Raw genomic sequence first — 24,528 nt, forward strand, 5'->3', positions numbered from 1 at the left:
GCCAGTATGAAATACTAAAACTATTGCGTAAACTGTTGTCCTCCCGCTGTTGCCATCACGCAATTTAAACGTTCGGGTGTCCGAAAAGACATTGCCACCATTTCAAAGTATGTCGTTTTCCTCCTCCGGCTATGCATCGCCGGTCATCTACTGGGATTACATCACGTAGCTGGCAGCACACCAGCATCTCTGGGCTGCTGTCTATGGAGATCTAAGCCATTAGTTCAAAAAATAGGCAATACATAGGTTTTCTCTCACTCGCGAGAGCTGGAAGTTCTTTACTAAAGCCTGGAAAAGATTACTCCGACCCATCATATTTTTGTCTCGTCATTCTGACACACGTTGCTATGGAGAAGCAGTAGAGCGCATGATACTTCATAGGCTAGAATGGTGTCTCAGGCCACCAAGCCTTTCCTGAAGAGATGGCAGGCACCAGTCGGCATCGCAGCTCAATGACTTCCGTACTTGATTATCTCGTCACTGATGAGTAGGCTGAGTCAGAAGAAAATAGTAATGGCAATATTCCTGGACGTTGAAGAGATGATTTCCAAAACGACCTGAGTCATATTTTTCTGAATTGAGGTAAAGACGACCACGCGCGCATGACTTAACTTGTTTCCCCATACACCTTGTTTTTCATGCTACAACGCTGTCATTTCGAGCAGACAGAGCGCTTTGGGGCACTGCGGCCACCTGAACCGCTAGCATGGAGTGCCTACATGGCCTCCGGAACAACCTGTTAACCACCTATCTCAAGTTTGGCGAAGACTTTGCTTACTTTCATTTTCAGTTTAGTTATTGTTAGACAAAGTGCCATGTACATGGGGATGGTCAAAAAGCGTCACAAAAGCCATTTTGGAAATCGACACCGTCAGTGATAGATTGGTAAAAGAAAAAAAATGGAGATGTTAGTCCCAAACTACTCGGGACTGGCTACTCCAGGGCGCGTTATTTAGGGCTCAATATATGCAAAACAATAGGGAAAGGAGTGTGGGGGAAAAGAAGAAAGGGAAAACTTTAGAAATCCACTTTGGTGAAGCACACATGCCAAGAAGCGAGTGGGGGAGAACTTCAAGTGCGAAAACACAAACACACAAAGAACGTCAGAGTGTCAAAGAGGTCCATCGAGACGAGGAATTGCACAAGGGAGCGCATGGCATGCAGGTATGAGCTGATTTCCAGGCCAGCACCCATGAATCTTTTCGGTGGAACATGGGTGATTATCCAGGCCGGCCAGCGATGACACAGGGGTACGACGGTGTGCGCTGTATCTCGGGCAGTCTTGCAGTATGTGATCCACGTCTTCGACTGCACCACATAGAACGCGGTTGGGGGAAGAAACCCTGCCGAGCTTAAACAGTAGTCGGCCGCTCTATGGCACGGTGAGACGTAGCCTGTAGATGAGCGATGTGATGGGTCGAGGATGCGCTGACAGCATATAAAAACGGAGATCTGGGTCCACCGTCAGTCATGCACACGTGCTGCATATGTTGTTGCAAGCTGGTGTCCCCAATGGAATTCGGTCACAGAGGCCGAAGTAGATACCCCGGTACCCCATGCTAGCAGTTCAGATGACTGCTGCCCCAAAGAGATCACGTAATTATTATTTTGTTGAGAGGGTATCACAGGGTGAGTTTAGGGCTGCGTAATATCTATATCTGCAATAATTAGATCTAGCCGTCCTCACCCGTAGAGTCGCTTTCCAGGCGAAGGCTGCTCCACAATTTGCCAAGTCGCCAGCAGTATATCAGTATTTGCTGACCTGTAAATGTCAGATGACTGCGCGCGCATGACTTAGCTCACTCGCCATACCCCTTATTTTTCATGCTGCAATGCTGTCATTTTGAGCGGACATGCAACACCGTTTCGCAACTAAAGGTCTAAAAAAACAAAGGTATAAAAAAATCTCTGGGCCGGCCTCGGTGGCTCAGTCGGTAGCGTGTCCCCCTGCTGATCCCAAGATCGCCGAGGACGGTGGCAACTTGGTGGAAGGGTACAAGTTGCTCAGACACTCCGTCCTCCGCGAGGCGTAGGACCTCCGGAGGTGTAGTGTGCCGGGTGTCGAGATTTCGGCGCACGTTAAAGAACCCTCAGGTGATACCTATACCATGGGAGGTATAGTCTCGGTGATCTATACCTTACACATGAAATACACCGGGAGTAGACGCGTGGTGATGACTGACGAGGTATAAATATGTTAAGTTAGCCTTGCTTTATACCTCTTTTATACCCTTGTGCATGGTTGGATTTATAAATCGGCACTTTGTACCTTTTCTATACCCTCCAAAGGTATACATCTGAAGTAGGAGGTATAAAAGAGGTATAATAGCCCATTATTGTACCCTATTTATACCTGTCTTTTTCTGAGAGTGACAGAAGGAGAAACTTCTGTTGTCGGGGGGTCTGGAAAGAATGCTGAAGTTCCCTTCTCTGCTTATAGAATTCTGGGCATTGCATGGTGATGTGGAGGGTGTCTTGAGATACCTCGCAGTGACTGCGGAGGTCTGGGCGGGTAAGCCGAAGTTGCTGTTGAGTAGTAACTGTATATATACAGGGTGTCATTGTGTCATTAAATTATAATCAAAAGCTACGCCACCTAGAATCACGCGGTCAACGGCATTTGTTCTTAGGTTTTTGACACCTCCTGATCTGTATGTCATCTAACACGAAGAAACAGCGCAAGGACGGGACAGGATGCAGACAAACTAAGCGCTGACTAGCCTTGCGCTGTTTCTTCGTGTTACTATGTACCAACTTGCCCACACAGTTGCTTTGGCGTATGTCATCTTCCTTTATTTTTGAGTTTGAGCTGAGTTTAGCAGCCTCCTATTGTCGGATAGAGAGCGAGGGCGCGCAAAAAGTGATCGAGCGCTAGGCTGAGGGCGGCTCCGAAACGCATGATGTTCAGATATTTTTCCAATGGGATAGCTACTCAATATCCGTGTCAATTATCATGAACTTGAGTTCGGCTCGCGCTCCACATTGGCGGGGTAAAAAAGCGACATTTACTTGGCAAATTTCCGGGTTCAGTTCGTAAAAACTGGCATAAGTTAGATGACATTCACATCAGGAGGTTTTAAAAACTAGTAAGAACAAATGCCGTTGACCGCGTGATTCTAGGTGGAGTAATTTTTTTTATAATTTATAATTTAATGACACGTTTTCTGGGATACCCTGTAAAATGCGGAGTCGGATGCGGAGTCGGAGTGGATGGTTGTCTGCAGTGGTCGCCCGATCCCTTATGGGATGTCTGATGTGGCGTCAGGGTCAATAAAATAGAGGTGGTCCCGATGGTCTAAGGGCGGTCTTCCATAGCTAGCTGGTCTGTCTTTCTGTTGTTGTCTTTAGAAGGCACTTGGCGCCTGATCTTGTGAAGGGGATACCGGATCTTCTTGTTTTGCTGCTTACACCTCTGGCTGCCTTATCTGCTGCTTTGTTCCTAGGTAGTCCACAGTGTGACGGAATCAACTGGAAGCAGAGGGAGTGACCTTTGGTTATTACTTCATTGTATATGTCTTTGTTATGTGATAAGCTGTCACGTCGGCCGGATCTTGCATCTTGGTTGAGAACAGTGTGGCTTTATAGAGCCAGTGTAGATCATCTAGTTTTCCGTTGGTGGTTTGGTGATGTGTCGCAGGGCCTTGAGGATAGTGTGTAGCTCGGTTGCAGAGGAGGAAGTGCTGTGGGATAGCCCGTATGCTTTGGAAGTGCCCTCTACTGTAAACGCGCTTGACGACCTCCCAGATAAAGAGGGACCGTCGGTGTAGACCTGGGTTGCCGTTGGATAGCCATCTTCGATGTGGGCCCGAGATGGGATTCCCTACACTCCGCCTGGTTCTTTGCAACCCCCCCCCCCCTGAAGTTTCTGAGATTGCCCAATACAATTGTGCTACCAATGCATACAGAGTTCTTTTTTTTTTTTTTTAGCCTTTACAGAATTTTTATAAAAAGTTATGAGAGGCAGCTTAGATGTTTTTACAGTTGAGTTCTATGGCCAGGCTGACATCCTTCTTAAGAAAGTGTGCAACCACAAGATGACTAATAAGCGAGATAGCAGATTCCATTCCCGAATTTTGATATGCAAATGAGCCGAGACCAAAAGCGCGGCGACCGGGTACGCAGGGAGTACAGCGCTCATTTCACGTCAGAGGGCCACGTGATTTGGAGCGATGGAGATTATTGGAGTAGGTGCCGCTCAGCTGGCCAGATAAACCGCTTTCCGCCCTAGATAAGCCTCCGTCGGCGAAGGTGATGCGCTACTCACGCGCGCTTTTTCGGTTTCGGCTCATTTGCATCCCGAAATTCGGCGATGAATATTTCACGGCACGCGCTCTTTTCACGGTTTTTAAAAGATAGGATGCAGCTTAACGAGGATTGTCTCCCGTTCTGCTATCTCGATTTTGCCCGAAATTCCCTAATTAAAGAGTTAATTAATGAATTTCAGGTAATTAGTCACCTTGTAGTTACATACTCTCTTCCAGAGGATGTCCGCGTGGCCGTATAACTCAACTGCAAAAACGACACCTATGATGCTCTTGTAGCTTTTTAATAAAAATTCTGTAAAGGCTAGAAAAACACCTTGTATAACCACAAACATGTATGACCAGGGATGGGCAGTATTTAAATACATTGTAATTAAAATACTATTTAAAATATAAATACATGTATTTATATTTTGTATTTAAATACAAATGTTTGGGTATTTATTCTTGTAAATACCGAATATACTGACTCATGTCTTAAAGTTGCCGTACATTTGACCTTCCGGGAAGAAGGGAGAGTTTGAGGCGCAGTGTTTGAGCTAGTATGCATGCGACAAGCCATTTTAGACGGCGGGTTTCTCGCTGTTGTTGCGACAATGGTCGCGGCTGATTACCTTGTTGTACAAAGCGTGATCTTCAAATTGAATACGAGCCTTTGTTCATTGGCACCTGTGGAGATGCTGGTCTCCTTTGCAAATCTGATTGTACGGCAGAATAAAAGACGCCTAAGAGATGCAGTCTTCGATAAAATTCTAATATTACAGTTGCCATGATAAGCTAACAAATAAATGCTATTTACCCTTTCTGATTTGTTGTTATGATAATCGTTATCTCTGTAATTCCTGATGACATCCTCCTCACTGTATTTATGGTAGTAGTTACGGTATTTAAATTTCTGTATTTATATATTGTATTTAAATACTCATATTGAAAAGTACTTATGAAGAGTATTTAAATACCCCTTTCAATAAAGTATTCTGTATTTATATTTAAATACTAAAAAAAATGTATTTATGCCAATCCCTGCATGTATCCGTATACAAATACCCCCCCCCCCCCCCCAGAGCTCGATTTCTGGGGACATTACCGGGGCCAGGAACAGGGTCTTGAGGGCCAATGCAGAAATGTGAGGAGTTTCGGTGCTCATAGCCGGGGATGTAGAAGCCAGGGTGGGCTGTCCTGGGGAACGCTTTTGCTCCTGTGTCTTGGTAGTTGAAATTCAACGTAGCGGACGACCTTGTGCACTTGTAGCGCCTTTAGGCTTTAGGGGACCATGGGATGTAAATCATAACACCACGTGAGTTTAAGTGTCCTTACATTGTTGCTCTGAGGCTGGCAGAAGCACACTATCGTTATTAAGAGACAGCTAAGCTGTTGTCAATCAGGTAGTTATTACCCAGCTCCACCACCTTCACTGGAGCTGATCTTCAGTTTACTTTCGATCCCTTCTAACTTTTTCGTTCTTCGTGCATCGTATCTCATTCTTCGGGAGAGATGCAGCCTGAACGACAGATGACTTCTGATGTAGGGACGCTCATACTGTAAGTTCAATTTCCATGACGGTATTTTGCACTTATGAATATGTCCTAAAAGATGGTGCCCTAATATCTTCCATTTCCTCCTTGAAAAAAAAAATATATATTGTGGCGGGCTCAGTTGTGTCCGAGCCGCAGTATTTTACATGAACACGTCACGATATCCAAAACCCGTCTCTGACACACTGTACAAGCACTGTACGCAGACTTGTACGTATTTGGAGTATTGTATTTAAAATACTGTATTTTAAATACAATTTGCGGTATTTTGGTACTCTACTCAATACTTTTTGTTTTGTGTATTTGTACTCTATTTAAAATACATTTTATGGTATTTTCTACTCAATACTCTAATTACATATTTTGGATCTCCCTCTCAAACTTTCTGTGTCTCGTCTTTCCATTATCTTGCGTGTTCAGTGGAAATTTCCTGAGTCCCTCGGACTTGACCCGGACATTGGCCCTTCTTGGAAGTCCCCATTTAGAGATCTTGCTCCGTATGTACTAATCGGATGAAGGTTCTAATATGTGTGCCCTAATGTGGTAATGCCGCATTCTGACCTCGCCGAACAGGGACCTGCTAGAAGTTTGATTTGTTCTGGGTCACATATACTTAGTGGAGTTATATGATATCTCTTTGTCATCTTTTTGGGACTTCTGTTTAGATGACTCCTATCATACAGGGACGGCTTGCATAGTACGCGGGTTTCAGGTTATTCATGTCACATAGCGGCGACTCGCCGCATTGACCTGTGACTGGTGACTTTTTGAGTTCAAGGATAAACAGTATCTTAATTGTATTTCAAATACTTTTTGAAGTATTTCGTACTCTATCTTAATTACTTTAATTTTCATGTATTTATACTCTATCTTAATTACATTCTAACGTCAGTATTTATTATCTTATCTTAAATACATTTTTGAGTATCTTGTACATGTCTGGCGTAGCCAAACTCGTTCGCCTCGAACGACACGGCGAAGGCGGCGCGCGCCGCCTCACATCACCGCTTCGCCTGGAGTTCTCTGGCGGGCCCTGACTCCTCCATGGGGCTGATACCCTCCTCTGAATGCACTCCATCGTCTTTGTATGTCACTTTCACACTCGTACAAGACGAAGTTGTCCCGCTGCTAGAGGGTAAGGGCTCGCTGTGCGCGCCAGCAGTCGAATTTGCCTCCGCCGCTAATCTTCTTCGACGCTCCCGTAGCACTCTCGATCGCTTGGTGCTGGACTTTGGGAGCTTTTTGGGTTCCTCTCGAGCCGCCCTTTCTTCTGATTGCCGTTTCCTTCAATTCTGATCATATTTTAGTTTCAAATATGCCGACATTCTGGCAAGATATTGATATTTCAACTTTGCAAATTTGGCCTAACGGCTGTTTGTGGGCACTCAATGTGAAATAAATAAATAAAATTTTCGTTATTGTCGCTGAAGGCAATATCGCTTAAGGTGCAGGTAGAACCTCTCAAGCGCCTTCCAACGACACCTCGATCGGCGTCCTATAGCTTCACGCGTTCGTGAGATAGTGGATAGACTGCCCGCAAGATACGCATACCCCTATATTTCAGTCTTTCTCGCACGCGCACGCCACACCCAGAGATTACGTCAACCGCCGCATACACGTGTATGCTATCTGGATTTAGCCAGTTGGTTGCTATCGGTTTATTACCCAACGAGTTATTGCGTCGTGAAATTCTGCATAATTTCGTTGCATCGTAAATTTTGACCTAGCTACCAGACCGAACTTTCACGTTTCAAACGTTTTCACGTAAAAAAAAAACAATCTTATGAGAAATGCACACTTGGAATGGATGCTTTATTGCTGATCTTGCCGCAACTCACGCAAGTCATTATAATGAACCAGGCTTACATAGCTGTTGTTTTCTTTTCCATTCCCTTTGCACTTTGTATTGTCGAGACTCTTATTTTGATCATCACACACTATATATGTATACTACCAATCGTCATAATCAAATATAGTTGTTGTACATATATACTATCTGTTCTTCAGCACGCGTCGCCTTCTGCTTTGCTGTTTGGAACTCACTGACTGCCACCGAAATAGCTACACTAAAGAATAAAGAATAATCGACTTTGAAGACTTGAGTTTACTTGATCAGCAAACAATATCACTCAGGGCATGTCAATCAATCAATCAATTTACTGAGCTCCCAAGAGTCCCATACGGGCGTTACATGGGAGGAGTGGGTTACAGGAAGTGAGGAAAAAGATAATACATAGAAAAAAAAAGGCAGTAAAACAGCAACAACAAATGGAAACAACAGCAACGTTATACAAGTAGGTTACACAAGGTATCATAAATGACGCAAGATTTATTAACTGGAAATAGAATTACGAAATTGAAACGGGTCAGTTACGGTAACGATGTGGGGCGGGAGGTTATTCCAATCAATGGCAGTCTTGGGGAAAAAGGAATTTGAAAATGATTGAGTGTTACATTTTAAGCGGGCGACTTTGAGTTCGTGGTCGATGCGAGATGATATTCTGTGAGGAGGATTGATATAGGATGACCTGATGACAGGAGAATGGTAAAACTTGTGAAACAGTGATAAGTGTGCGGCCCTCCTAGGGATGTGCAGTTCGACCAGGTTGATGTGTTTTTTTAATGAAGAAATACTTGTATATGGTGAGTAGTTACTAGTGATGAACCTGGTTGCGCGGTTTTGAACGGCTTCGAGGTCGCGCACAAGGTAAGCAGTAGATGGATCCCATACGGCAGAGGCATATACTCCAGCTGAGGCCGGACTAATGTGATGTAAGCCAGGTGTTCAATATTAGGATGAGCAGACGAGAGATGCCGTTTCAAATATCCTAAGGTGCGGTTAGCTTTGTTAACGATGGAGCTTACGTGGATGTTCCAAGAAAGATCGTTTTGCAAATTAACACCCAACACACACACCCTACAAAATGGGACGTGGCAACATTTGTAAATATTGAGTGACATTAGCCACTTACTGCACCAGTGATCTATGAGGGTGAGGTCATCTTGAAGGGTGAGATGGTCGTCGGGAGAGGAGATGCAGCGATAAAGGACACAGTCATCGGCAAAGAGACGTATGTTTGACTGTATGGACAAAGGCAAGGTCATTAATGAACAGAAGAAACAGGAGAGGTCCTAACACGGTACCCTGCGGTACACCGGAAGAGACTGGGTGGGCATCTGAGAGTACGTTATTGGCGAAGACAGACTGCGAACGGGGACTCAGGAATGCAGAAATCCAAGATAACGTCATGGAATCAATATTAAAGCTCCGCAGCTTGGTCATTAGCCGGCCATGAGGAACCCGGTCGAAGGCACGAGAGAAATCAAGGAATATGACGTCTGTCTGAAGTCTGCTGTCCAGATTAGTATGAATATCATGAATAAACGAGGCGAGTTGGGTTTCGCAGGAAAAATGTTGCGGAAAAAAATGCGGAAGCCATGTTGACAGGGCGAAATGAGGCCATTATACTCGAGAAAGGACATTATGTTTGAATGTATTATATGTTCGAGAATTTTAGATGGCACACTCGTTAGTGATATTAGACGATAATTGTTAGCGTCGTGCTTGTCACCTTTCTTGTAGATAGGGATGACTTTACCCACCCGCCAGTCCTCCGGGACGACAGCAGAAGATAACGACTGCCGGAAGATAGCAGTTAGATAGGAAGAGGAGATGATCCCAGTGCCCTTTAAAATTTTACTGTAAATAATTTTACTGAATGTAAAGAATGGGAGGCCACCAAAACGATCTGCAGTCACCTACCTTACGGCACAAGTATTGTCCACCATAACTATAGAAGTGATTTTTAAAAATATAAACTTTTTCCCTTTCACTTTTTCCCAGTTTTACCAATGGCGATGCACTCCACGTCTAAAGGCCCGGGCACAGGCAAGCTTGTATGGCGATGCATTAATTAACTTTGGCTAATTACCTTTTTAATTATGAAAGATAGGCGGTTGACCCAATGGGGAGATCGAGTCCCTTGGGGTCAATGTTAACATTGCCGTTTTCAGAACAAAAGTCGAGGGAGTTAGAGCACGAGGGGAGGGCCTGGAAATAAAGCGATCTGGTGGTCGCAAGTAGAAGCGCTCCCGTTTTCCTTTCCTCTGTATGCGGGGGAGGGAAAACGCTGTCACATGGTGCTCCGCATGGTGCGCTGTGACAGCGTTTTAGACGTGGAGTGCATCGCCATTGGTTAAAACTGGGAAAAAGTGATTTTACTATTTTAAAAAATTACTTCTATAGTTATGGTGGACCCCCTGTATATTTCGCGCATATGTTTCGCACATTGCATCGAAGATCAGACCTCTACCCGAGAAACGTCATCATGACGTTGGTAGACAGACTGAAACCGAAACAAATCGGAAGGGGAGGGCTGGGTTCCACGAATGGGCACTTGTTCGCTACCTCCTATTGAAAGAAAAATAGGACCGAAGGTCGCGCCCCTTCCAGGGACCATCTTAGTCCCCTCAAGACCGTGGCTTTCGGGCGCGACCTTGTTCGCCTCTAGCTTCGAGCGTAGTTCAACTCTACCAAATTGGTGGCGCTGTCCAACGTCGTTTGTTTACAAACAGGGAGAGGTCTATTGTATAGACCCTTTCGGCGCCCATGCGAAGAAGTGTCGCGGTACCAAGGTCATAACTTAGAAGCTTTCTACCCGAGGAACAGGTACTGCGTCTGCAAGATACGTTAAAGAACCGCTACGACAGTGCAAGAGCCGTGCACGAAACGAGGAAGTAGCATTGCTTAGAACCCATTAATCATTCGCTGCAAAGACTACGTCCTTTACAGGAATACATCGAGTGTTCCAGGTCTTCAAAGAATAGCCATGCCAAACATGCATATCTGCACATCAACAACTGATCATATTAAGTGGCTCCATCATATTGATATACTGTGCACGAACTTCTTCTTTTTTCTTCTTTCTTTCTTTTTCTTTTTGCTTTTCAGGCGCAGTATTTCTGTGCAACTCGTTTCAAAATAGGAAGTTAAAAGAATAGGAGCTAGTGTTTCCATGCGGCTATATACAGTTTTTCCAGCCAGCCTCAAACCCAGAGCTTTTGCAGTCAGCACAAGCCAGAGAGGAGGAAAGCGATACCAGGGAGGAAGCACACGGCACGTGTGCATTCCTTCTCTGGCTTGGGCGGCAAACAGTTTTCAACGTCCTCCCCCAACTCGACGGCGCTGCCCTTTCAATATGGCGGCGCCCACGAGAAAACAACAGTCCTGCGTTTTGGGTAAAGTGGCCATCTCGCCTTGCTACTGGTGGAGGCAGTGTTCTTTCCTGTCGCGACACTGATAGCGACTGTTGCACATACTAGGATGGTGCACCAAATTCGAAATTTCCTTGGTATTGAGACAGGCGCATTGCAACGCGCGTGCCGGTGAGAACCACCGACGCACACCCTCTGCCCGTATACCTGCCCGAGGGTGCGCGCTCCTCTGCGTGGTATGCTCAACAGAAAAATATTTACTCGCCCTTATCGATAAGTACCATTTTAGTTTTTTTATATGTTTTATTTTATGCTTTTCTCTAACGCATGCATACCTTATGATTGTTCTCCGCCGACTGCTTCATTTTCAAAATTGGCCCTGAAAACGTCGAACTTTGCGAAAATTGCCAGCTTCAAAATGTACTCTGCCAAAAAGTACTGCCCAGACGGCTTTGAAAACCTGCTGTCTTGTAGAAAGGGTGCTCGTGAACAGCCTCGAAATTTTCCAGATTTTCTGCTATTACGCGAAGTATATTTCAAAAATCGCAAATCTGCAAGAAAAAGCGCCGAAAACGGGGCCCTTTAAATTAATAAATAGATAAAATTGAGAAAAATGCTCTTTGGGAACATTTTTCGAACCTGACTGCCTGTTTCAGTGCCATAATTCTGTGTGTAACTGGAGAAATCCACCCGCACCATTCTTTTCATGTTTCCTGAAAACTTTGACCCCGCATAGACCGAGAGTGGCTCAATATTTTTCACTAAACTTTGGGAAATGTCCATTTATAGCACAAGATATCTACGATAATTTTTTGGTCCCGAAGTGCGGGGGTCGATCAGGACAATTGGGTCATCTGGCGTGGAATGACCCAGCTGATTGTTTTACACACCTCTTGCCCTAATCAGAAGGTAGCTTAGTTTTCTGACGTCCATGTGACGTCACAAATACATACTCTTAATAAGAATAATGTTGTAGGGAAATGGTAATTAAACTGGCTCACTTTAAATGAAAGAAAGGAAAATCTACACACGTAGAAACACGCCAGAAAACTGAAACCGAAACTATCGCGTTACCATGCACATTTGTAAGTATGTTACTTGTCAGTATTGCGCAGCATACCATCCACACATTTCCATTCAGATAATTAATTTACATCACCGTAATTCATTTCTGCAGGCTGCAAAAGACCAAATGCACATGCAAGTAATCGAGATAAATGTTGCAGTCTTAGCAGACGACAGCAACGACAGTATGTCTACCGAGCAAGCATGTGTTTTCTTCTTTCAAAATCCTGATTTCAAGACATTGGAAAATTTACAGTTGGCATTGAGAACCAACGGCGTTGATGGTGACATGATGCGTCAGCAATGCATACTTAAGTGCAGGTAATCATGTGGAACTTCTTTATGTACTTTTGCCTCTCTTTCAATTCACGCTATACCTTCTCCATTGCAGAGAGTTAATCTTTTCTGAGTGCCAGATTATCGCCAGCCCCATACTGCAACTTCCTTTTGGCATCCGAGTTATACTTTCGGTAACAGTAGTATACACACTTGAATGCTCTGAATCCCCATTGTTGTGAATGATCAGTTCTCTACAACAGGTTGAACGCCTATATCTATATCTTTTTTTTACGTGTTTAGGATGCGCACTTTGAATCTGCTGAATTTCAAAACAGATTGAGCAATTTGTCCCTACACATATCATCAAGAGGGCTTGTGCAACCAAACGATTTTCAGACGTGCCTCACATACACATCGTTAGCTAGGCTTGCGCCCAGTTGGAACCAAGTTGGGCAGCATCTGTGTCAAGGTAGTAGAAAATTTTAGACTAGTACTTTACAGGGAAAGTTCGCCTCCCGACATCACTGCAACAAATGTGTTTGATGGGAGCATTTGACTCCAAACAACTCTCCTGCGAGTATATTCGCTCGAAATCGACATATTTCGAGAATTATATACGCGCTTTGTCGTGACAGCCGGCAGCGGACCCGCACCTACGGGCTGAGAAAGCGGGAGAACCTCCTCATCTGCTCGCGTCATGTCTCCGTGACGTTCTCACCACCAGGATGGTGACATGCACCTCCTCACGTGCACCTCACCACCCACACCTCCTCCCGACGTAGCACGAGCGAACGAAGCCAGGCGGCAAGGGAACGCCCACATGTCCTCGCACTGACATCGCAGATACGTCTTTCTGCGCGCGAATTTCAAACTGTATGAATTGTAATAGTGAGTTTTAGTGCATCGTACGGTATTGCCTTTGCGTACGCAAGGGATAGCGTGTTGGTTCTGCGCGCTACGCGAAGCTCTGTTTATGTATTGCGCGTGCGTAGAACCACCAACGCTATCCCTTACGGACGCAAAGGCAATAGCGTACGAAACTACTAATTCATAGTTCCGACAAAATATACAGCTCGAGTCGGCAAAACGCGAAGCAGGGATTCGGTAAATCAGGGAATGCATTACACATGGAAACAAATATGGAGAGCAAACTTTCCCTATAAGCTAAACTGCATGCCAGTCTTCCATATGCAAAACTACTACAAATTTTCCTCTTCTCTTTCACATCAGGGAAGAGCTTTCTCATTAGCTCTGGATGGTTGTCAACTATACGTAAGTTCCCATCCTGCTTTTAAATTATATTGGGGCAAATAGTCAGAAAATGAAGTTTTCAACTGGTACAATAAACTTACAACTGCAACCTATAGGCATGGAAGTTGTTGTGACAAAGTGTGAAACAGAAGTCAGCTTAACAGGAGGAGGGATAAAACTGCACCACATGAGTGTATGTATGATTCATAAATGTTGATATAGTTGCGTTAAAATGGAAGTACATCCGCTACCATATGTGCAGTTATCACACATCTGGAATGGTGAAGTCATCAGTGGAGAACTGCTCGAAATGCTTCGCACATCTGAGGTACAGATTGAGCCACTACCATGCTTCGTTTTGCCAAGGTTCACACACATTCTTTTCTCTTTCACAAAAATTGTTTTAGTGAAATCACATAGTACTTACTAACCATCACACATTTTAGTATGAAACAGGGTCACATCATGTCGGTTTCTTTCAAAACGTTTGACAACCGCATGTTTCCTGGATTTGAAAGTATGCACCGGTTCTGGAAGAACATGGTATTGTGCTTTTGGCTACTAGTTCTATTCATAGTTTAGGCACAAAGCAATTCTCAATAAGGTTCTAAGTTATTTATCTTTGTTCCCTACAGTATGGTTACAGCATCCCTAAAGAGGCTGGACCGACCATGATATATGTGAAAGTTATGTTCCTAGCTTTCCCATCAAAATATTACACATATCCAATCCTGTGTGTGCGGCCCTATCAACCACTGGTGCATCCTAGGGTTAACCATCTGCCTATTGTAGCTTCCTTTCTCCATGATTTGGAGGTATGCTGGAAACAAATTTTTGGCAGATCTCTCTCTCTCCTGCTCAGAAAACCAGCATTTCCTACACCACAAATCACTTGGACAGCAGCACGTGTATTGGAGGTCAGTGCAGACGACTAGCATAGAAAAATCTATTTTCAAATCAATATGATATGTTTCATGCACAACAGAAGATGGTTGTTTAGACAACCTTAGAATCTGTAGTTCATAAAATTCCAAACTGAAAGGTAATCTGAGATGTTATCATACTGGTTGATCGTGTTTACTATAATTTTTTTAAGTTGATTGAGTTACACACAATTGCAAGTGTCAAATCTTGTCCATCCTACTTCATAACACCAGACATGAGCAGTTTTGTTCTTTGTAATGCCATTTATAAAATAGTTTCGATTTAGATATCTTGATGGCTGCATTTTTGGTCCTCAAATGGGGGCAACACCTGCAATGAACTCTGAAGTAGCGCTGCAAGCTACCCTGCGTTTGCCCGCAGCAATGTGCTACTTGCAGCAGGACTTCATGTGGACTCATTTTTCTTTGTTTTCTATAGTATAATGGAAACCAGCAAGTTGGATGGACAAAAAAGCCCAATCAGGTGAAAGTCCCGTACAGGGCACTCACCAGCGCACAGCTAAGCTTGTGTTCTCCAGAAAAAATACTGGCACTTCGAGCTCAAGATGATGCATGTCGCCAAAAACGTCAAAGCACTACAGAAGCAGCAGTAATCTCTAAGTCAGCGCTTCGATTTGATGCACCAGCTAGCGTGCCACCTGCTGTGAAAACACCATATGCTGGACCAACGCTAGCGTACCATGTTGAAGATAAGCCACATTTCCACACCCATGAAAGCACAAGAGGAGCAATGACAACAGGAGAATCTAAAGTAGTGCCCAAATTTGGTTTACCAACTAGGAAGATGCCAGTTTTAAAAGCTACACATGCTGGACCAACAGTAACTCGCAATGTTCAAGATAAGTCTGGTTTCCTAATGAAAGAAAGCACAACAGGAACAACAGCAACATCTAAGTTGGTGCCGAAGTTTGGCATACCAACTTGCAAGCTGCCTGTTATACAAGCACATCGGGTTCTAGATCAGCTGTATTGCCGAGCAAATGAAGGTACAGCAAGACCAACAGAGAAAGTGACACATAAAGTATCACCTAAATATGGTGCATCAACTAATAAGCCACCTTCTATGAAAAGTCATACTTTCAGCAATAACCTGACACAGGCAGAAGGGAAGTTCGTACTTCCTACTGCACCTAAGGCTCAGAAAATAGCTCCAACGTTTGATTCAAAGCTGCAACGAAAAGAACCAAAGGTGACACCATTAATCTGTCACAATCTCATGACGATCATTGCTGAAAATCATGGCAATGCAAAGGGAAACTGAAACTGTACATTCCTCATATCCAAACACAGAAAGAAGACCAGACTAAAGCTCACAAGTCAAATTTTAATAGCCATGCGAGTGACATTGGAGCAAGAGGAGCACCATCGGGCATTTTAAAAATGGTAATATTCAGGTTATTTTACATTCCTCCATGAAACATGTAGGAGATGCAATAACAAAGTGGTGACATACGGTGTCAAGGTGTGCATCATGAGCATAGGGACCTATGGTGTTTAATGCTGTGTGTGGATATCCACTCATAATAGTACCTAGAGGGTTGTTGAACTGTCTATGAACTAAAACACAGTCTATATATCAGGTGAAAACCACTGAGAATACGACGCTCACTGCAAAATACTATCCATCCCTTGACCATCATCACAAACAAAAGAAAACGGTAATTATTGTGTTGCCCAGTGATGTGAAACAGGTAGGGTCAACACGTATAGCACCATAAAACGTGTAGCAAAAGCATGCCCATGATGAAAGTCATAGGTGGCTTTTACTGTGAGGGTGGGAAAATGGTGATTTACTCAGAGTGCAACCAAGTTATAGATATATAGTAATCGACTAATTTGCAGAAAGAGTCAGTAAGGCATTGAATAATACATGGGAGACCATTGTGGAGAATGTGTATAATACAGAACAATGAACTTTAATTTGGTTTCATCCAAGCTGCTCTTTCAGAAGGATAGCTACCACCCATGCTGCATAAATTGATTACTGTAATTGTTGAGAAGCAACAGGCATATTAGGTCAACAAACAGCATGCAACATGTGCTAGTCCAATGCCAATGATTAGGAGCCAGAGAGATCTAGGTCTACTCCTCCTTTACTAAGGCCCTGATGTGGGGTAGTTAGTATCGATGCTTAACATGATGTGGATCACAGCCAAAGACACAAATGTAGGAAGCAACAGTTAACACTAACAGGAAATTTATTACAAAACATGCACTTATACGTATGTAGAAACTTTGATACAGGAACCAGGTCAAATACGTGTCCCCCAACTGTGCCATTGGCTGCGATCCACATCTTGTTAAGATATTCATTCTTAGTGCTCGTGTATGGGTACTGCCAGTGCCGGGCTGGTACAAACGAGAAAGAACCTGTTTGCTTTGGTACTACACTGGGTGCATTTTAATGTCACGCAGGAGCACTATTCTTCCAAGTTTAAAGGCACTTCACAGCCTGCCAAACTAAAACTACAGAGAGTATTTCTATGTCTTCAAGAACTCAAGTAGTATCACCATAGAACTATCACAGCATTCTTTCTCTCAAGGAACAATATCTTCATCGATATTTTGCACTGATAATTAGAACATCCCTGCTAATTTAATTTGAGGAAACAGTGATTTTTGCAGTGTCTACACAGCACAAGAAATCGCTTTGACAAGAATGGTGACTGTGTATTTTTATTTTGAACTGCACGGGCTGCTCACTGTGTGACACCCTGTATATGTGATCAGCTTATGGAGCATGTCAGATGTTAAAGAGAACAGCCCCTGAAGACTCAGCCATTTGTCATAAATTACAAAATTCCACATAATTCCATTAGTGTGGGTGTTCAAATGTTGCAGCATGGGACTTAAACAAATGCTGGGCTATTATGTTTTGATACGGGTTGGTATTTACATCATGTATGCATTGTACTGCATGCCATGTCGGTGAGTAAGCAAGAATTATTCTTCTATATGGCATAGCTATCGAGATACAGACTCCTGGACATCTTGCCAGTGTGAGTGATGATATTAACGATCACTGACCATCCCTAATGGCTCTCCAGAGCAAACAGCTTCACTGGTGAAGCAGTCAGTTTTCGTATTCAAGGACCAGTCATGTGTCTGTCACCCTCTTTGCTATAGGACATTTAAACACAAGTTTCAAAATGTTCTGACTGATATAAACAGCATTATGTATGGATATACAACTTGAGTAAAACGGTCACAACCCTCCTTAGCAGACTGGTGCAACAACATTAATTCAATTCTTCCTTTGATGAAGCTAAACTATCGCTGATTGCGATAAGCACTATTGCCAAATATCAGTATTCTAAAACAAAGGGCTCATTTTTCAATGGCTGTTTTCTGTGTTCCCTAAGACCCTGCATAATGACAATAATTAAATTCCCCCAGCAAACCTGGTACACATAATAATGTGCAACCAACTTCATCATATTGATTGTGTAAATTGCTTTAGTAAATATGCATGTATAAATACAAATGTACACAATCTGTATCATATTATGAGTACCACCTGTAACCACATTTGTGATAAAATCTGCAGATCACAATGAAGAAAGCTAAGACACTACAGCAGACAGTGTCAGATGCAGATGTCGAAGCTATGATACGACAAAACAAAGTAACATATTATTATTTACCACATTGTGTGCAGACAGATTCATTTTAAATGTCTACTTTACTGACCTTCTAGGTACACAAAATCAATGCTGCTACACTCCACCTTTGGCTACGTCAGAAAGGTATCCCATGCAAATGCAAGGAGAAGAAAGCTGACCTTATAGCAAAAGCAGTCAAACTTGTACGGCCAGAGTCATAACTTATGTATTCCAGCTATGGGACAAAACTGTACAATGGTCTTTTTATTCAACAAAATAAATGACAATGACTCTTGGTTCACTGCTGCTGACGCTGCGCGTGACACTTAACAGCAGTACACAAATTACTATATACAGTATTCACAAAAAAAGCACATAATAGCTGTTCTACAACATACCTCACACCCTGACTATAAACAGACTTATGTACAATATTTACACAGTTCCACACTTTGTGGAGAGCACTGTACATTTGAATATTATACAATATGACCTGCTGGATCCTACACTTTGTCAGCCACACTAGCAAATGCAGGACTAGAACAATTAGTGACCAGAAAGTGTACAGTGTCAAACAAGCCTAACAGATACATCATACGAAGAACGTGAACAAGCTGTGCTCATGAAAATCGAAGCTGCAACAATATCAGCTCCACAATAATTAAATTAAGGTTGTACGAATGCAGCCTAGTACTTGAGTAATACCGCTGACAGGCAAGTAGACAGAGGAGACAGGAGGTTTTACGAAAGAATGTATCTGCACGTAAGAGTACTATCTTGTTCCCAATTTCCTAAGGTATTAGGGTGTATTTGCACCTATGTACTGAAACCCCTTTCTAAGATTTTCCTAATCTCAAAGTGAAAAATTTGTTCTGCAATAATAAGTAAGACAACAAAGAGGAATGGCAAAATTGAGACAACTCACAGCATAACAATGTGTTACTAAAGAACTTGAGAGTGCTCACACCAATAAAGGTAACATAAGGTTAAGATGCGTGGTGCACAGGCAAAACAAAACAGACATGATGATGCACAACTCACAACTTATAGCATTTGCCTGTTTAAGTTTCTAAATAAGCAGCAAGCATATCTGCATTTTCACCTTACTTTTTTAGATCTTATGTCAGTTTGACTGTCAGCTTCAGGGCACATAAGGCAATAGTCACTTTTACATTAGTGCAACAGAGGTGTAATAAACAGAAACATCCCTTATCCTTACAAGCATCTCAACTCATTCACAAAGTGTCCCTAATATGAGGGCTTTGACTGATTGCAAGATTGGAATTGGATCCAACAGTAAGGATCCTTTTAATGCTCAACTTTATGCGACTGTAAGCAATAGCCACTGGTTTCAGTATGTGGCATCACACTGCATGCGACACCTGCTGTTTAGAAAAATGAGCCATGTTCTTGCTTCTCCCAAGGTACTTAGGATTTCACTACATTCATGTCAATGTAATACTACTCAGAAGTGAATATTTTGCCGTATATATATTTTACGCATCCACTTATAGTCAAGGAACACAAAATTTCATGAGTGATGGTAAACCAGCATCTAGTTTTTGTGGCCACACTAATGAGAAACACTGTAATGGAGTATTTTGAAGATGCTTTTATAATATGCACTTCATATAGTACCACTAATCTGTTGCAAGGCCAAATACCAAAATCTAAACAAACAAAATCTCATAAGGCAACCTTGCACGTATAGAACAGATTTGGAACATGTGAGTTGAGCACACACAGTTGTGTGTTTCAGTTCCATACATTTCTCCAGGAATTCAGATTTCTTCCATAATCCTACACCAGAATATCAGGCTGTTGACATCAGGTTTATAAAGAAAATGTACTAAGAAGTATATATATCAAACTCAATTTGGTCACATAATCAAATACATTATTTTAGCATAAACACTAATGTTCGCCTATCCCATCTGATAGTGGACAGGGGCACTTTGATCAGCCTCGGAATTCACCCGTACAGTTCTTAGTCACAAGCACCTACGGCATATGACACACCCTAAATAAAGTGTACAACCTGCAAGCAACAAACATTCTCCCTGTGTGTTCAGTTTCTTATCACTGTGTACACAGGCACTGTACCTAGGAACATACGCATCTATTTTTGAGTTCCTACAAGGTGAAACATATTCTGTTAAATTTTGTAGCAATGCACTTTCGTACAAGTAGTTACATCGAGGAAAGGATAATTTCCTCGAGTCTGAAGGGCAAAAGAACAATATAGACAGCACGTGGTGTCCACCTTGTTGCGCTCCATCACCTCATGCTCAGGAAAATGTTGCCTTCTTCCCTTCCTCGTACCATGCTCATCATAGTTACAATAATCCATCCATTCAATTTCATTTCAAAACTGTACATCGTATGAAGAATTGTTGCAAAAGAAGATTTCCATCTTCACGTGAAAAACTCTTATAAAAGATTTATCATCTGTACTGCTGATACAAAAAGACAGCTTTTAACTGAACATCAATAAAGCCACACATGTACATCCCTCTTAAAAACTGTGTGGGTCCTATGAAATCTGCCACTTGCCGATTAGCAAAATAATTATGCAAAATATGGAAAGTTTCATTTCCAAATACAAATCAAATGGTGATGCATATTACGTTGCAGTTTCAACCAACTGAAGATATTTTGTCTACACCCTGACCCTTGAAGTGGTAAAACCATATACACTATGACAGACCTCCTAAGAACATACATTCAACAAAATTGTGATCCTTTATGTTGATTCAGGTCAGGTATTACAACTGCAACTGAAAATAATACACGAGGAAATAACAAAGAGCAAACCTCCGTCGACGTGTGCAGCAGTGCCCAATCGTTAATGTTCGAGTGCACAGATAAAATGTTTTGCTGAGGATAGAAATGCTGCGTGTGATTGCTGCATAGGGCTTCTTGGAAGCGTGATAACATGTTTGAAGAGGGCAAACACTTACAGGGTGGCCAGGACACGGGTATAAGACATGACAACAGTAAACACAGTTTGACCACAGCCCCATATGAGTGCATAAAAGGGCATCATGTGAAGCCTGGCAGTACGGTACACTCCTGCTATAACTGCACCTAGAAGAAAAATACAAGATTAGTCATCTTTCCAGTACCCCACAGGTAAAAAAGACGAAAAACAGTTTTTAGACATCAAACTCCACTTTTGAAATAAGCAATGATGAAACCAAGAAGTGCCATGTACAATGCTGTAAAATCAGGTTATGAACCCTGAGTCAGTGAAGAATTTAAGCCTCAACAATTAAAAGGTATAATGAAAGCTCCAGAAGCTTTTTGCACATTTGTATTCCATGCGTGTAACTCCTGCATCATGCATGAGTTTTTTTTTTTTCTTCTCTGTTTAATATATACCCTTCATGCTCATCCTTCGTTGCACACATCTATGCACAAAAGAAAATAGTTAATGACAATAAACTCACAAAAGGAGAGAGAAATCAACAAAGATCAGATTTGCATGAAACAAGTCCAATATTTGATTCATAAAATCATATTTCAGCACAGCCCTCACTGTACGCACTTCGAGTTCAGTAAATTATGGGGAGCCAAACTATTTGGAAACCTTGCCTTCATAAAAAACCAAGCAGGAGACCAAATAAGAATTTATAGAAATGGAGACTCATGTCACTGTGAATTGACTATTACGCAAGATGTATGACATGTATGACAAGGTCCAGACGTTGCCCCAGCTAGTTAAAGAAAACAAAACATTAGCCTCCATTAGTAGTGCAAGACACAGCAAATCATGCAGCAACTAGCACTGCAAGTGTTAGTCTTGGGAGGGGTACATGTCCCATATAATCACAATTGCTCTCGTACGCTACAGACACTATGATGGACAACCTCGGAAAGTCAAAGCATAGTAGTGAGGTGGCTTACTGGTGACAGCCCCACAGGTGAGAGGAGTGACAAAGCCCATAAGGAGAATAAGGAGAGGAGTGAAGCGGCCGATCCGCTGTCTGCGTAGCGCACTGCAGGCTACCAGAGCAGCCACCATGTGGACAAGAAGCGAAGAGAACAGGGCCCACAAGAACACCTGGTACCACATCTCTAGGAAAGCATAAAAATACACATATCAGCAGATGTAACTCAGAATAATTTACAAAGATTTGTGCCATTTCCTTGAGCTTTAGTGCATTTGCCTACTGCTCATGTGCAGTGTTGGGGGCAATCAGTTACTGTAACTAAGCTCCCTTTTTTTTTTTTTTTTTTTTGAAACTCTAAACTCGTCACTTTTGAGTTCCAGTAACTTCTTGAGGCATTCATTCCTGTTTTCGGAAACTTTTAACTTGGGGTAAGTTCCAGGTTCTTTTTGTTCTGGTGCGCAAACAATGCAAGCTGAGTTCTCCCTGTCTCATGAGACAATAGTCACATGCACAGTGGCTGCATATGCATGGTGCGTCTGACTCCACTCCCTTGCTGTTGAGCAGTGAATGCTAGAAATTTAGTTTTGCCGTGTGTTTGGAGGTTCATGTGGCATTCATCATAGCAGTCAGAATTGTATCTCTAATGGTGGAAGACACTGTGTATGCCACACTTGGCACAGTTCAACAAAATATGTGGAGAGGACGTCAACTCATCAACTGCTGATGCCTGCTTTGTGCTCCGTTGGAGTTTATTGGAACATCACAGTCATCAAATATCAACCTAAAAAATCACAAAGCTTATTTCATCACATTGAAGACTGGTACTATTTTGATGTATCAAGACTATTATAAAACGTGTTGCACCACCAATTGTGATATCAAGGACTGAAATAATTATAGAAAGGTGAAGAAGTAAAGAGTACATATTACATGGCAAGTAACTTGAAAGTATCTCGTTACTTTTCCACAGTAGCTCAGGAACAGAGTTCATTTTCGTAGCTCGTAACTTTGTTTGTTACTTAACTGAAGTTTTTTAAACAGTAACTTAACTTGTAACATGTTCCTTTTGTTTAGTAATTTCCTAATCTTTGCTCATATGATCATTATACTTAACAAGCTTAGGGGAGTTACACCTGAGGAAAAATATGTGAGGTAACCTTCACTCATTATATCACTCTTGAATTAAGAATTACAATAAAACATTACTCATGATGGACATGTGTAAGGAAGTTGAATGAACAATGTGTAAATAATCAGTTTCCATTCTCACCTGCCCAATGGCACTGAATACAAACCAACCAATATTCACAATGTGGATATCGGGTCCTTGATATGTTTGTATAACCGTCAAAAGGCAATCAACGTAATGCATAAGACAATGTGCGACAGTAAATGTGCAACTCAGACCACTTCAAATAACAACTTAATGCTGTTTATGAAGCAGGATATTTCTTAACTGCAATAGTACTATTCATTTATGCAGATGGCCAAAATATATGTCTGTACAAACCACATATATAGCAGGGAACATACCAACAAAGGTGTCGAGAGGGTCGCTGGGAGACAGCCCGATGACATTGATGATCGAGTCTAAGTCCGACTTTTCAATGTCCACTCCGGAGGCCATTTTGGGTAGTTACAGTAGACTAGAGTTCCATTACTCAGGGCAAGCTGTTCTAGGCAAGCACAAATCTGAAAGGGAAGCGGTAACAAGACAACTCCTAACATTTGAACTCCATCTCGTATATGTTTCTCAAGGTACGAAACACTTATAACAAGTCTATATGCACGAAGGTCCACAGGTTCCACATTCAGTACTACAGGAAAGCATTATTAACAAAATATTTGTACATTCAACTACAGTTACTATATAAGCTAGCTTATATAGTGACTGCACATTCAACGATGCACATCTCAGAGGTGTTTTCCTATGACTTCCAACAACATCTAAGTGGCTACAATTCTCAAGAGTGGCACAATCATTCAGACAATATTGAACAATCCAATTATCAATGTACGTGGCTTGGATAGCTATTCAACGACCCCTTTCAACTTCCAGTTTCCATCTACGCAACATCAGTATCGAAACGCAACGACTTACACTTTCAAATACTCACCATTTTTAGCTGATGACGATATCCTCATCAGTACATCGCTCATACAGCCAGGAGATCCGCTTCTCTCGCATGAACTTCGCCGAACTTTAGTCGTAGAAATTGCGTGCAGCCGATTCCAGAAAGGGCTTCGCTATTCAACTATGCTGCTTACGGGAATGGGATTTAGCTTGCTAGCAAGTCACATTGGCAAAGAGAACACAGTCCCGCTGAATTCGATAGGTTCGTGGAAATATCTCTTGGAGTAAGTGAACATTATAAAACTAGAGTGCGTGAATCATTCTCAAAACACTTCCGAGACCACATGAAGCACGCACTACAACTTGCAACGACTTTTTCACCTACAGAAACCGCCGCCGGCTCTAAAGC

General features: G+C 42.5%; 2 protein-coding genes across 2 annotated transcripts in view; one reads left to right on the forward strand and one right to left on the reverse strand.

The window, feature by feature from the left end:
- Positions 1-18,448, forward strand: part of LOC135378140 (uncharacterized) — a 97,219-nt gene extending 78,771 nt beyond the window's left edge. The window contains exons 2-13 of the mRNA XM_064611044.1: positions 12,189-12,397; positions 12,468-12,546; positions 12,656-12,824; positions 13,586-13,627; positions 13,723-13,799; positions 13,869-13,972; positions 14,053-14,149; positions 14,242-14,523; positions 14,969-15,739; positions 15,841-15,933; positions 18,098-18,175; positions 18,248-18,448. Of these exons, the coding sequence (XP_064467114.1) occupies positions 12,204-12,397; positions 12,468-12,546; positions 12,656-12,824; positions 13,586-13,627; positions 13,723-13,799; positions 13,869-13,972; positions 14,053-14,149; positions 14,242-14,523; positions 14,969-15,739; positions 15,841-15,933; positions 18,098-18,175; positions 18,248-18,373 (2,112 nt within the window). The 5' untranslated portion in view covers positions 12,189-12,203 and the 3' untranslated portion in view covers positions 18,374-18,448. The remainder of the gene's footprint in view (positions 1-12,188; positions 12,398-12,467; positions 12,547-12,655; positions 12,825-13,585; positions 13,628-13,722; positions 13,800-13,868; positions 13,973-14,052; positions 14,150-14,241; positions 14,524-14,968; positions 15,740-15,840; positions 15,934-18,097; positions 18,176-18,247) is intronic.
- LOC135378143 (transmembrane protein 170A-like) lies at positions 18,402-24,525 on the reverse strand. The gene is made up of 4 exons (XM_064611053.1): positions 24,163-24,525; positions 23,579-23,737; positions 22,059-22,229; positions 18,402-21,239 (listed from the first exon to the last, which is right to left on the reverse strand). Exons 2-4 carry the CDS (start codon positions 23,670-23,672, stop codon positions 21,109-21,111), a joined length of 396 nt encoding a protein of 131 aa, XP_064467123.1. The 5' UTR covers positions 23,673-23,737; positions 24,163-24,525; the 3' UTR covers positions 18,402-21,108.
- Positions 24,526-24,528: the final 3 nt, after the last annotated feature.

The sequence above is a fragment of the Ornithodoros turicata genome, chromosome 1 (genome assembly GCF_037126465.1).
Source record: "Ornithodoros turicata isolate Travis chromosome 1, ASM3712646v1, whole genome shotgun sequence".
NCBI classification, from domain to species: Eukaryota; Metazoa; Arthropoda; class Arachnida; order Ixodida; family Argasidae; genus Ornithodoros; species Ornithodoros turicata.

Excerpts from the sequence above, each read along its gene's own strand:
- LOC135378143 (XM_064611053.1), bottom strand. The coding sequence starts at position 23,672 with ATGGCCTCCGGAGTGGACATTGAAAAGTCGGACTTAGACTCGATCATC. Across the intron at positions 22,230-23,578 it reads CCCTCTCGACACCTTTGTTG|AGATGTGGTACCAGGTGTTC; the intron begins GTATGTTCCCTG and ends ATGCTTTCCTAG. Across the intron at positions 21,240-22,058 it reads CACCTGTGGGGCTGTCACCA|GTGCAGTTATAGCAGGAGTG; the intron begins GTAAGCCACCTC and ends TTTTTCTTCTAG.